The 13,750-nt window shown below is 38.9% G+C and overlaps 1 protein-coding gene across 1 annotated transcript; it reads right to left on the reverse strand.

The window, feature by feature from the left end:
- Window positions 1-911: 911 nt before the first annotated feature.
- LOC116267545 (polyamine oxidase 2-like) lies at window positions 912-8,158 on the reverse strand. The gene is made up of 10 exons (XM_031649330.2): window positions 7,718-8,158; window positions 6,128-6,240; window positions 5,964-6,052; window positions 5,608-5,721; window positions 5,389-5,476; window positions 5,216-5,301; window positions 4,941-5,043; window positions 4,757-4,854; window positions 3,931-4,360; window positions 912-1,480 (listed from the first exon to the last, which is right to left on the reverse strand). The coding sequence occupies exons 1-10, from the start codon at window positions 7,755-7,757 to the stop codon at window positions 1,172-1,174; spliced, it is 1,470 nt and encodes a 489-aa protein (XP_031505190.1). The 5' UTR covers window positions 7,758-8,158; the 3' UTR covers window positions 912-1,171.
- Window positions 8,159-13,750: the final 5,592 nt, after the last annotated feature.

A 13,750-nucleotide genomic window follows, 5' to 3' on the forward strand; every position in this document is an offset into this window, starting at 1 on the left:
GATGAGCTGTTGGCCTGGGTCGGTCGAGCAAACTTTTTTTGGCAGTTCTTGGCTTGGACTAGTCCGATGCCCTTCCCTATCGGCAACATCCAAGAGCCTACTGCTTTCCAAAAAACAATATGTCAACAAAAAATAACTCAACGAAAGACCAGCATTAAAATTAATATATTCAAGTATATAATAGTTCAAAAATAAATAGGCCACTCCTCTAAAAATTAAATTAGATGGTAACAACTACAAAAATTAAACTTAATCAAACTTCTAACTTGCAAAATGCAAATTTAAAAAAATAAGCAATAATTCTAAATTCTTCCTTCCAAGAAGTTAGAAGGTTTATGTAAAAAATAAATTGAGTAGTATAATACAAAGTTTATTACCAGATTCCACTGAGTATTGACAACGTCAAATTGAGTTTCGATTGAGCTAACCCGAGTTTTGAACATCTCAAGCGAAGTCATAGCCGAGTCATGCTGAGTTTTGATAAAAATAAGACCTCTTACTGGATTGACCCACAGGGGACCGAGTAAAGTCAGTCAATGAATTGCCTCAACGAATTTAGAACACTGATAAACATTTATCTTGAGCATTTAAGGCAACCTATCTAATCTGCCCCCACACTGAAGAGAGAAGTAGACCCGGATTTCTCATGTTGGAAAAAGAGAAACCCAGTTGCTTATATGCACACACATTCTCCGGACGGTAGTTTATAACACGCTTTGCTCCTTGACCTACAAAAGGAATCGTTTTATTTTCTTACGCATTCACATACTATGACGGGCGACGGGATTGCCCTGTGAAGAGCACTAGTTTGGCTAGACTACGAAATTGGTAGCGGCTTTATGAACCAGACCGATTCCTTACGCACGCAACTTCATTCTTGCGGTGGCACTAAATACACCCTTTCACAAATATGAAAAAATGCACTCACCCTGTTTCAACCAAGATAATAGACTAGAGATATAGTTCTGTGTATCTATTGTAGTCCAGTGCATCTTTGCACTTCAATCTTCAGTTATAGCCACCACAAGATAGAGATCAACATAATACCACATTGCGAACTCGAAAGCTCATGCCGTGGTGAATCAGCCTTGGTTCCAATGAAGCCCTGGGAAATTTTCAAACCGCTCCCCATGGCATAACTTGGTTACCCATGCATGCACAAGCCCGTAAATTACAGGCGTGAAATCAGCAAGGGGACGGAGAAGTTGGTTTCTTCTCCAATAGCTGGTTGGAGCAAAGCTAGATCACCGTATCTCTCCAAAACACGCATTCTACAGTCTTCAGCAGCCATTATCCCAGTTGAGAATGCCCCATGTACGGAACCTGGATACTTCATGCTTGTGGCTTCCCCTGCGAAGAAGAGATTGTCGATTGGGATCCGCAGCTTTTCATACAGGTCATGAGCTTTGGCGACAGCATCATAACTATAAGAGCCAAGGGAATTCACATCGGTTCCCCAGTGAGAAACAAGATACTGGATCTATGATTAACAAACAAAAAGGCAGTCAATTACATGATACATGCATATCTTTTAAAAATGGCGATCAGGGACTGAACGACCATTATGGCAAGCGCAGAAGACTATATCTAATTTCTCAATTACAGGTAGCCAACAGTCAAGTATAATAACCACGTGATCAGATAAAACGCATTCAATTCAAGTGGTGACACCAGTCATTTTTGCGAGTTGGTTTTATGCCTTGCCGCATTGCCAGATTAAGGAGATATCGTGGTAGAACCATGTATGGTCATTAAGCAACCACGTTATGCATCAATCTATAAGTGAAATGAAAAAGTAGAAGCATAATCATGCGCACCACTGGTAACACCAAACTTCACATTCAAGAAATAATTTGAGGGCATATAAAAAGAAGAAAATTTATAACAAGAATACAGTAAAAGATGCATGTACATGCACCACCATGATATGGTTGAGTGAAGCCATGTTGGCAGTTTCAGGATGAATTTGGAAACAAGGACATCTAGAAATCAACCTATAATACAGTTGAATTGAAAATTTTTTGTTCTCATAAAAGGATCAATAGTTTTAACTTTTTAGTAAAATAACAAAATCCAAGACAAGAAAATAGTTAGTACAGTAAAAATAACATAGCCCATAAATACAACAACCAAGTCAAAACAGCAGACAAAACCCACTAATCCAGCAACTATACTGCATTAATGCTCATTGCGGGTACGGGTGCGGGTACCGGTGTGGGTACGGACCATTTTCAAAAAACTTAGATGCGGGGGTACGCCAGTACACACACACACACACACACATATATATATATATATATCAAAAAATTACAAACAGAATAACATATTCACACATACATATATATCAAAAATTACAAACAGATGGAAAATGGAAATCGTGTTATTGGAAGAAAGTTTTAAGGAGGAAAGGAAAAATCAGCACTCCAAGAAATTCAGTTGCAACGATCTGCAATATACAAAAGGACACAAAAGCAACGATTTCAAACATGACCCTGTTCTCACGGGACAAAATTGCAGCACACAACTGGTTATTAGACCGAAGACGCACAGCAGGTTCTATCTACAACTATCAAGAAGTGCCACTGTGGCAAATAATTCACATTCAGCATTACGAGAAAAGAGGAACCAGAAATGAAACCAGGCAAAGAAGGAACAAAACCAGGAAAAGCAAGAAGAGGGAAAGGATTGACATTGAAAACTGAAATAAAACAGAAAAGCGCATTTAGCCAAGTTCAGGAACTAAGAAATCAACTGAAGTGGTAAATCTGTCTGTTAAAACCCCTAAAACCTTACAAAGAACCCAACAGAAAGTGAAGGTAAAAAAACACGTCAATCTTCTTAATAATAAAGCTGACGAAGGAAGATTCAGGTTTGCCGCCATACCTTTGAGAAGGGCTGACGAAGAAGGGAAGGAAAAAACAAACTAAGGATTCCAGGTTGCTTTCTTCACATCTTAGAAGTGAAAAGGAAAAAACATAGAGAATGTTTTTCCATTGAACATCGTAACCAAATTACTATCACTACAATCCCCAAAATTTCATAATGGAACATTAACCTAAGGATTCCAGGTTGCTTCCTTCACATCTTAAAAGTGAAAAGGAAAAAACATATAGTATGTTTTTCCATTGAACATCGTAACCAAATTACTATCACTACAAGCCCCAAAATTTCATAATGGAACATTAACCTAACGATTCCAGGTTGCTTTCTTCACATCTTAGAAGTTAAAAGGAAAAAACATAGATAATGTTTTTCCATTGGACATCGTAACCAAATTACTATCACTACCATCCCCAAAATTTCATAATGGAGCATTAACCTAAGGATTCCTGGTTGCTTTCTTCACATCTTAGAAGTGAAAAGGGAAGAACATAGAGAATGTTTTTCCATTGGACATTGTAACCAAATTACTATCACTACCATCCCCAAAATTTCACAATGGAACATTAACCTAAGGATTCCAGGTTGCTTTCTTCACATCCTAGAAGTGAAAAAGGAAAAAACATAGAGTACATCAAGCTTCCCCAATACCATTGTAAAGCTTGCCTATTCACCTGATATAGACTTTCACCATCAGACATAAAATATGAATGCAAAAATAAGTTACGGATATAATTGATAAAAAAAAGATCTTCGGGATAGCTCCTGCTGTGAAAATGAAGATTAGCAGAGAAGAAGATAAATCCCATGACCATCAATAAAATGTGCTGATCCTCAAAAATATGCTGAGTACTTCACAATCAAAGAAAGGACGTACCTTTAAATCCTAAAAACAAATTGACTTGCTTGTCTTATGTGAACACTCATACACATCAAATCAAAGTACTCAAAGGTAAGATAAGATGAAGTCGGTAAAGTAGAAGCATCACAAAGCCCAAAAAAAGAAAAAAACTTGATTTATATAAAAATTTTAGAGAAAGACAATTTTACCGGGTCAGTTGCATCAGGGAGAATCCTCTTAAGTTGAGAAAATGCAAAACTAACAGCTGCTTCATCTGATAACTTCTCAATGTCATTTGCAAGCCGGCCTGCAGGCATGTATACCAGAACAGGGTATCCTGTTGCCTTGTGGAGATTCAAAAAATAGCCACATTCGTAAGTCGATGGAGCAACCACTCCTAGAAACTCAACATTAGGCCAGAAAACCTTCTCAAAATGCAGAATAATCTTATTCTCCACACCCACTCCTAAGTCTGCAATTGCTGCTTCCTTCCACTCAGGCAGCTTAGGCTCGAACTTTATAACCTTGGATTTCAGAACTCCAAGGGGCACTGTAATGACAGCTGCATCTGCTGTGAAAACTTTTCCATTCTCAACAGTGACTTGAACTCCATGATACCTCCAGGAGATCTGTGTAACCCTGAAAATTGCTTAAGCATAAGAGCCACATTCTCAATCATAATATAGAAATAATGCAGGCAAAGAAGAATCCTTTTAGGGAGGCTTCGATTTATAATCCTCCAAAAGATAATGGTAGGATTTCCAAGCCTTTAAAGTCATTGAACAATATATTGATCCTAATTTTGGACAAGTCATCATCTCAGTTTGGCCAACTAAACAACTGAAAAATCCAGATATGGATTTCCAAATTCTCAACAAACTATTAACCATTGTGATACAAACCCATCCTAAATCTAGTTGACAACTTCACTAATGAGCAAGTATCTTTATTCAAGGTTTAGGAGTCAGTTATGGAACAAATAAATGATGTGGATGAGAGCATGCAAAACATTGTCATTTTTAAGCTTTTTCACACCTGTGTCCAAGGCGGATGTCCAGAACCTTAGCAAGCGTATTAATAACTGGAAGATACCCTCTTATCATCAGCCCATGTCCACCAGGGAGCAGCACTTCCTGTATATAGATCCCATGGGCAAGTAAAAGTTACTGTCAAACTTCTAGCAGGCAAACCAACACAGTAGCCAAATTTCGTCTCACACCTGATCCCAATTTTTTAATGAAATAGTGTCTGCATCAGCAGCAAACCAACCCTCCATTCTGCATAAATACCACTGCAAAACCTTGTGGGCCAGTCCTTCTTGCCTATAAGAATGAAAAAAATGGCTAATTGAAAAAAAAAAAGTGGCTAACTAAGAAGAATACAATGTGGATCGTGACAAAAAGCTGCCAGAAGGAAAAATACAATCTTTGGAGCTGGGCAATTTTCCCAGAAGAAAAAATACAATTAAAACCAACATAGTATCTCCTTTCAGACCTTAAATCTGGCCGCCTTTCCAGGACAATTGAAAAGGTCTTACGCATAGATACATCTTCGCTAATTTCATCCCTTAGTTTATCAGACTGGACCATCAAAGAGAAGAGTTAGTTTATATAGATAAGTGAACAATTGGAAACTAAACTGCAACAATAAAGACGAAGGCACATTACCTCTTTCAGAATTTTTTCAAATATCTCACCAACCTCGGCAACTAATTCTTGAGGAACTTGGTTCCCATCCATATCAAAAAGCGCATAACTGCAGCAGCATTAAATACCAAGATATGGACAAACAAGAAGTTCAGTAGAACTATAGAAGAAACCTATCTCAAACTTAAAGAAGCCGCCAATAGAACTATATGAAATTGTACTTCAGGGGAAAAAAAATACCTCTCTAAGTCATGGTCATACAAAACGGAGTTGTCTCCACTAGTACGGTATAAGGGGAGTCCAAGTCTTCCTATCACGGGTGCTAAAGGATTTTCTTCACAAACACCATGCAACCTGGGGACAAAAGTTGAATGATTAGACAGGAGATGGCTTCCCAGCCAACAAAACCAGTGATTAGAACCACGAAAACTATGCACATGGACCTGAAAAGCTCATTATGACAATCCAAAGCTCTAAATACGATAGCAGCACATTTAACATTACAATCTACTAATGGATGGTGATTTGCGGACAGGGGATTCCAGATGATGTAACTCTACTTGAATTACTATAAGCTAAAAGGCCCTAAACCTCACCATGATGCACCTAGGTCAACGGGAAAACCAAACGAATAGTCTGTGCATACGCGGCCTCCGATCCTGTTCCGCGACTCCAGCAGAACAACCTGAAATGACACCAAGACAAGCATCAGCAGAAAGACGAGCAACAAATGAAGAAAAGGGCCTAACTAATTTATAACCTGGATAGAGGCATCGTGAAGCGCACGAGCAGCAGCTATACCAGCAATGCCACCGCCGATGACAATAACGGAAGGGGATGACTTTGTCCTCGCACCTCTTGTATAACAAGATGCTGACAAACAGAGACCAAGTTAGACCCTTGGGATCAGTACATATTTAATCCATGACTTTGCATCATGACGATACACACCCGCGAAGCTGAAGCTGAGAGCTATTCAAGCGAGGCCAGGCACACATCCAAGCCAAGCTTTCGCATTCTTTAAGCCTAAGCTGAAGCATTTCGGTGCTCAGTATAAAGTTTACAGGACGCATATATACACCATTTCAGCTTTGCACACCGCTGGACCAAACACTTTCGAGTTAAGGAAGACCTACGCTAAACTAGCTCAACTAAAGGAAGAGGAAATAATGAACATGATGAGACATAAACCAACTCTTCCTCAAGTAGTCGCGCCAAAAGAGCTACCAGTGTGATGACCAGGCACCTTCAGTTTTCTAATCCTTCAACCTATGCGTGTTCTACAATGTTATTTTCACATTAATCGGACACAAATTTGTCCTCTCAAAAAACAATGGTTTGAATCATATTTTCTGAAAATAAAATCATAATTTTTTTATCCATCAGATTTTAAATGCATCCTATAAGTTTTGATCTTTGGTGTCCTGGCTCTTTCCTGTAACAGTTTGTGGTAATGTGTTTTCCAAAAGACCTTTCTTTTGTTCAAATAAGCCTTGTTGGTATTAGTTATTTTGACCATGTAATCAGTCGATCAGATTGTTTTGGGGCAAGGGCAAAACAATTTGATGAGCACAATTTACATGATTGATTTAACAAATAACAATGTTTAAGACACATCATTTCAACGCGTAATAACAAAATAAAAAATCCAAAGCACAAATAATGTGTAGAAAATCATTGACTTCCAAAAGTTACCCCAGAACAACAAAAGCACATCAAGTAAATTAATTGTTGTTTAGCCAGGGGCATATGAGCGCACATGGAGCAAATATATATATATATATATATATATATATATGTGTGTGTGCCGCCACACAGTTTGGTCACCAATCCAGACGCTTCAAAAATCTTATACGCAAATTAACCAACGGAAATATTATTTTCATGATAAAAGAACATAAAGGACACTGTAATAAACACTTTTGTTACGAGATGTATAATTTTATAAGAATCTAAAATCAGCTAAAAAAAATTCTTAGATTTTCAACTCGTGCGTATTAACAAACTCGGGAAGGTGAAATTGTATGGAGTCGAAGCTCCTTTCAAGTTCCTTGGCTCAAGTCACTCGTGAGTAAAATCGACAAGGCACTGTTATCAGTATGGCAGATAAATTGTACCATGCCCGAATCAAAAGAAACAAGACTCCGCTTTTTGCGATGATAAAACAACCCGCCGGATCGCATACTAAATATCTATAGTTTTGACATCCTACTACTTCCATGACAAGAACTACGAGAGAAAAAAGCAGAACAAGTGATGATAACGCATCAAATCAATTTAAACAGAGAAACTCATACGAAGTCACAAAAATCCTCCCCAGATCAAGGGGTTACTAATGGATGAGACTCACCCGAGTTCGATAGGCATAAATTTCGCTCCCTCGAGTCCATCTGGACGAGATCCCGTATAAGAACCCTCTAACAGATTTATACAGGGCAAGAGAGAATTGAGGCGAGAAATGGAGCGTGAAGATCAGGAGGCACGTGATGAAGTGGCCCGAATTCGAAGGAAACCCCGGACGGACGGAACAGTTCATACGTAAAAACGAGATTAGGGAAACCGATCAGAAAACGAAAAGTTCCGATCACAGAATGTAAGGCAAACCCAACCCTAACCGTTCTCCTCGATCCAGTCGCGGAACCCACGGTCGTCAAGGAATCAGAGAGAGAGAGCAAAGAGAAGAGAAAGAAGAGAAAAGGTTAGAGAGAGAGGCATTGGCTCTCTCTTCTGCAATTTTCTCTGATTCCCTTCCGTTGCACTTTCTTCTTTTCCTTTTGCGGCTTCCACCTCCTCCCAATTTCACCTTTTATAATCTCCCACTCCCACCCCTCCCACGATCTCTCTCACTCTCTGGATTGATTCGTTGTGGACGGGGGAACAAAACAAAAAAACTTTTCACTCTCTTTTTTCCACCGTGCAGTAAGAAGGTAGCCAACGCCCAAGGGCTCGAAATGTCGCAAACGTTTCAAACTTGCCCTCGATTCCCGTGAAAGTTACGGTATCCGAACGTCATTGCGCTTGGTTGGGTCGGGTGACCCGAGTTGATGTGATATTCAACCCAGTGCAAATGTGTTCGATCGGCTTTTCCAGAAACGCAAGTAACAAAAATCAACGGATAATAAAGGAGAAACGTGCCCGTTCAATATTACTGGAAAGGACATTTACTTTCTGCGTCATTAATAACCTTCGCCCCTCTCCCTCCACAATAAAAAGAAAATTAACCACGTCATTGAGAGCAATTATAATACGTTAGCAAAACAACATTCAAATCCCTAATGTTATACAGGTGTGAGTGAAAGGCCTAAGTACCCACATGGGCATGCGTGGATACAAATTAAATTTTTTCTTGAATTTTGATTTTTTTCCTTTTATTTTATTTCTCTTTCATCTATCTGTTTTTTGTAACTTTGATTGTTTGTGGATTATATATATATATATATTGGATTTTTTTATCCCCGTTTGGATGGAGAAATCCTCTAACCCCATCACAATCCATCAGGTTGTGTGTTTAATCATGGCATCAAGTGGACATAGTTGGATGGAAGTTTGATGGTCGGAGGATTTCACCTCATATGTGTGTGTGTAAGGAGGTGAAATCCTCTGCATATCTCCATCCAATGACGATTTCCTGATGCATCGCAAGCGTTGATATGTTGTGAGAAATCAGAACATTTGTAAGAATCCGTATATATAAGAAAATTGAACGATGACTTTAGTTATCTCACTTGTGAAGATCATCTAATTTATTGTGGTAGATAAAAAATAAAGAGAAAAATATAATGGTCACTTCCATGATTTAATATTAGTTCACACTTTTTTTATCTTTGTTTCTCCCAATTATTCATCAAACTGGGTGAATGTGGACAGCCAAAGTCACCATCCCCTCATGTGGACAGCCAAAGTCACCATCCCCTCACTTTAGATATATCTAGATATATGTACACCAAATATATCCCAGATAAAAGGGGATAATTTGGAATTTTAGGTTTGACTTAACGACCCAAATGAAAGCATTCATTTTAATTTCTCTTACCGCCATTTTACTTCTGGACACGTGCATGTTTGTGTTGGGGACCTCATATGCAAAGGACTCCATCTCCATTCATCTAGCATCGAGTGGCAACCCACCCGTGCCTCCACTTTTCATTGGGAGTTGGCTCGGCCGATGGATTCCACAGGAAATCCCTTCAAAGAAATAGAAGATACCATTGCAGTCCCTTCCAAAGTGTTGTCAATTCTCTACTTAACCATTGAGTTTAATGTTCGGGCTTGCCGTGGATGTGTTTAATGGTAAAATTCCTTGAATATCCTCTTATCATTTTCAGAAAATTTTGTTAGGTTCCTCAAATGTAGTTAAACCTTGGTCTGTAATAATTTATCGATTTCCACAAATGCCCTACCGTGCCAAGGACGACATTCTGCAATGGAACGACATTCTTTCGCTCATAGCAAAACCCACTCGATCAGATGGGGTCCCCTCGAGGTGAGCTCTTTTCTCCTTTTACTCTCCCTCTCTTCTCCCTCCTATTCTCTCCCTTTCTCCCCACCTTCCCACCCCAGTCATGACCTTCCTTCTCCCCACCAACAATATACCCAGTCCAACACCATTATAGGTGATGTTAACCAGTTAACATACACCTCTCTCTCTCTCTCTCCCTACCTGCAAGTGAGAGGTAAAATCTCTCTTCCTCATTGTCCCATCTGTTAAGGAAAGGTTTTGATTTTTGAGATTTAGAATCTCCAAGAGATAAAAACGTATTGACTCCTACAATCTTGGAATCTAATTTACGTTTTCATCTCTTGTTTTTTGTTATAACTTCCTTATCTCTTGTAGTCTATAATTACCATCTATCATCAACTATGGAAATATATGTAAGATTCTATTTTGAATTCTCTCTCTCTCTCTCTCTCTCTCTCTCTCTCTCTCTCTCTCAATCCTCACGAGTTCTTTCATGGTAACAAAGCCTTCATCTTCTTCTTCTAGAAGTATCATGGCAAATTCGTCGTCTTCTTCAACTCAATGGAATGTGATCGCTGCACTTGTCTCTGTTAAACTCAACAGGGACAATTATCTATTATGGAACAGTCAGCTGGAATCGGTCATGGAGTCCCAAGAACTTGTGCAGTTCATTGACGTACGTACGTTGCCTCCTCCACCAGAGACTATTGTGAAGGACGGCAAGAATGAAGCTAATCCAAAATTTGTTGTCTGGAAGAGATCTGACCGACTGGCCCTAAGCTGGATCAAGGCCACCGTTTTTACCCGTCTTGAGACAAATCATGTCTAGCAAGTTGGCACATGAAGCATGGAAAATGCTGAAAAAGTCGTTTAGTTCTCAATCACATTTGAGAATAATGCTGCTAAGAAAGAAGCTACATTTCATTCAAAAAGTAAATATGGATATGCAAACCTAGTTGGTTTCTTCAAATGCCTTCTACTCACTCAAGAAAAGAGTCTTGATATGTTTAAATCGACAATGGCTGATTCTAACAAGTCTATCCAAGCATTACCGCAGGCGGAAAACCAGGTTGCTTTCAATACCTTTCGAGGACACGAAAGAGGACGAGACAATTTCAGAGGTCGGCAAGTAAGTCAATTCCAAGGACAAGGAAATGGAACATGTGTTCAACCTCAATCACAACATGGAGATTCAAACAATAATGCAGAAAATGGCAATAATCCTTGCACTGTCATAACGAGTCAATATTGTGGACGAAAGGGTCAATCGGCAAGAACATGTTATGATATTCCACAAGTATTTTCAGCTATGAATTTGTAGGAGTCCACTACTGAATATTGGTATCCCGACTCAGGAGCAACTAATCATATCGTCAACAATGATGAGATGATGCACAACAAAACATCATACGATGGGCTGGACAATATCATGATTGGTAATGGTTCAAGCCTCTCTATTAAGCATATAGGTAATTTATTAGTTAATTCTACAGTGACTTCATTCCATCTTACAAATGCATTGCATGTTCCCAAAATGGCTTATAATCTCTTATCAGTGGGAAAGTTTACATTTGACAATGACTGCATTTTTCAATTCTCACCACATGATTTTGTTATTAAGGATCCGCAGATGGGCAACATTCTTCTTCAAGGACCAAAGATGTGTAACAGTCTCTATCCCATCAAAGCGATCAGATCGAATATGGATCCATTTTCGACCAAGGGAGCAGCGTTTAGTTGCTGGTTTCCAGCAGGCGTCAATAAAATTTCAGCATCATTTGATCTATGGCATGGGTGACTTTGTCATGCAAACAAGAAGATAGTTAGTCTTTTGAATTCTAGTCAACACATATCAATAAATTCTTCTATACCAAAAGGAGTGTGTCAGTCTTGTCTTCTGGGAAAGGCACATAAAAAACTCTTTTCAATTTCTGATTTTCAAGCCTCACGACTTCTTGAACTGTTTCATATGGATGTATGGGGACCGGCCCCAACTATCTCTCGAGAGGGTTTCAGGTTTTTTCTGCTCATGGTTGACAACTATTCTAGATTTTCATGGTTGTTTCATCTTAAAGTTAAGTCTAAAGTTGTTTCATGTTTCAAGCATTTTAAGACCTTGATTGAAAAGCAATTAACATTCATATATGTTCCATTCAACCCGACAATGACAAAGAATTTGTAAATTCTAATTTAGCTTTATTCTGTGAAGAGTATGGGTTTTTTCAACAATTTTCTTGTCTCTACACTCCTGAACAAAATGGTATAGTTGAATGAAAACATCGTCATGTCGTTGAAATAGACTTAAGCATGCTTTATGATGCTAGACTCTCCTATATTTTCTGGGTTGATTCATTCCGAACTGCCATTTATATTATCAACCATTTACCAACTTTGAAATTGCAGCGAAAGTCACCCTTTTACATGCTTTTTCAAAAGGATCCAGAATACACATATTTTCGGGTTTTTGGAACCCCATGTTATCCATTATTGATGCCCATGAATGATTCAAAATTTCAGTCAAATACTACTTCATGCATTTTTCTCGGTTATGCTAGTCATCATAAGGGGTATCTATGCTATGACAAAAGACATCAACATATTATTATCTCTCAGCATGTTATTTTTGATGAAGCTCAGACTGATGGGTCAGATCATCGTCTGAACTTTTTAGATGACATTATATCTCATTGGCTACCAAATATGACCAATGCTTCTTCTACCAGTCTCGCTGATCAAATGCAGCCCTCATCAACTTCGTATTACATGGTTTTACCACTTCCCCTGGCTAAACCTTCGTCATTTGTTATGGTCTCTCCTCCTAAGAATATTAGCTTGCTACTTCATGATGCAGATCAGCCTACATCAGCAACGCCATCTTCGCTGGATGTGTCTCCTTCACCAATACTGACCGTCGTAGCTATTGATACCGTAGCCACTCGAGTCGGCCCTGTTACTCGTTCTCATGGTCATTCTCATCCAATGTTGACTCCTTCCATGATGGGTTCATTAAAACCCAAAGCACTTTCTGCCATCACTGCACAAGTGGAACTAGGGACGTTTAAGGAAGCGGTTCATTCTGAGTGTTGGTATCAAGCCATGCAATTAGAGTTTTCAGTATTGCAAAAAAACAAAACCTGGCATCTTGTACCACTACAACCTGATTTCAATGTTATCAGCTCCAAATGAGTGTACAAAATTAAGCACCATCTTGATGGTTCTATTGCATGACATAAGACTCGACTTGTGGCTAGGGGTTTTCTTCAAACGGCTAGCATTGACTATGAAGAAACTTTCAGTCCCACCGTAAAACCCACGACTATAAGAGTATTACTTTCTTTAGCAGTTCATTTTGGCTGGTTGTTAGGGCAACTTGATTTTGATAATATCTTTCTTAATGGGTATCTTTTTGAAGGTGTCTATATTGCTCAACCAGAGGGGTTTCTAGATCCAAACTTTCCTCATTATGTATGCAAGTTAGACAAAGCACTATATGGGCTCAAGCAGGCTCCACGCGCATGGTATCATCGCTTGAGCAGCTTCCTTCGCGATGTTGGATTTGTTTCTTCTCAATCAGATGCATCCCTGTTTATTTTCACTTGCGATGGTCATCAACTTTATCTTCTTGTTTATGTTGATGATTTTATCATGACCGGATCCACGCCATCTCTTATTTCTCAGGTCATTAAACAACTTGGATCCATTTTTTCGGTCAAGGATCTTGGTCCACTAACATATTTTTTGGGAATTGAAGTCAAGAAATGACCCGAGGAGATATATTTATGTCAACACTACTATATCACTGGCATTCTTCACAAAGCCCAAATGGATAATGCTAAACCCACAACATCTTCCATGGTGATCACTAAAACTCTTACAGCTGATGATGAATCGTCTTTTTTGGATCCTACATTATATCAAAGTGTG

Source organism: Nymphaea colorata, chromosome 14 (genome assembly GCF_008831285.2).
Source record: "Nymphaea colorata isolate Beijing-Zhang1983 chromosome 14, ASM883128v2, whole genome shotgun sequence".
NCBI classification, from domain to species: domain Eukaryota; kingdom Viridiplantae; phylum Streptophyta; class Magnoliopsida; order Nymphaeales; family Nymphaeaceae; genus Nymphaea; species Nymphaea colorata.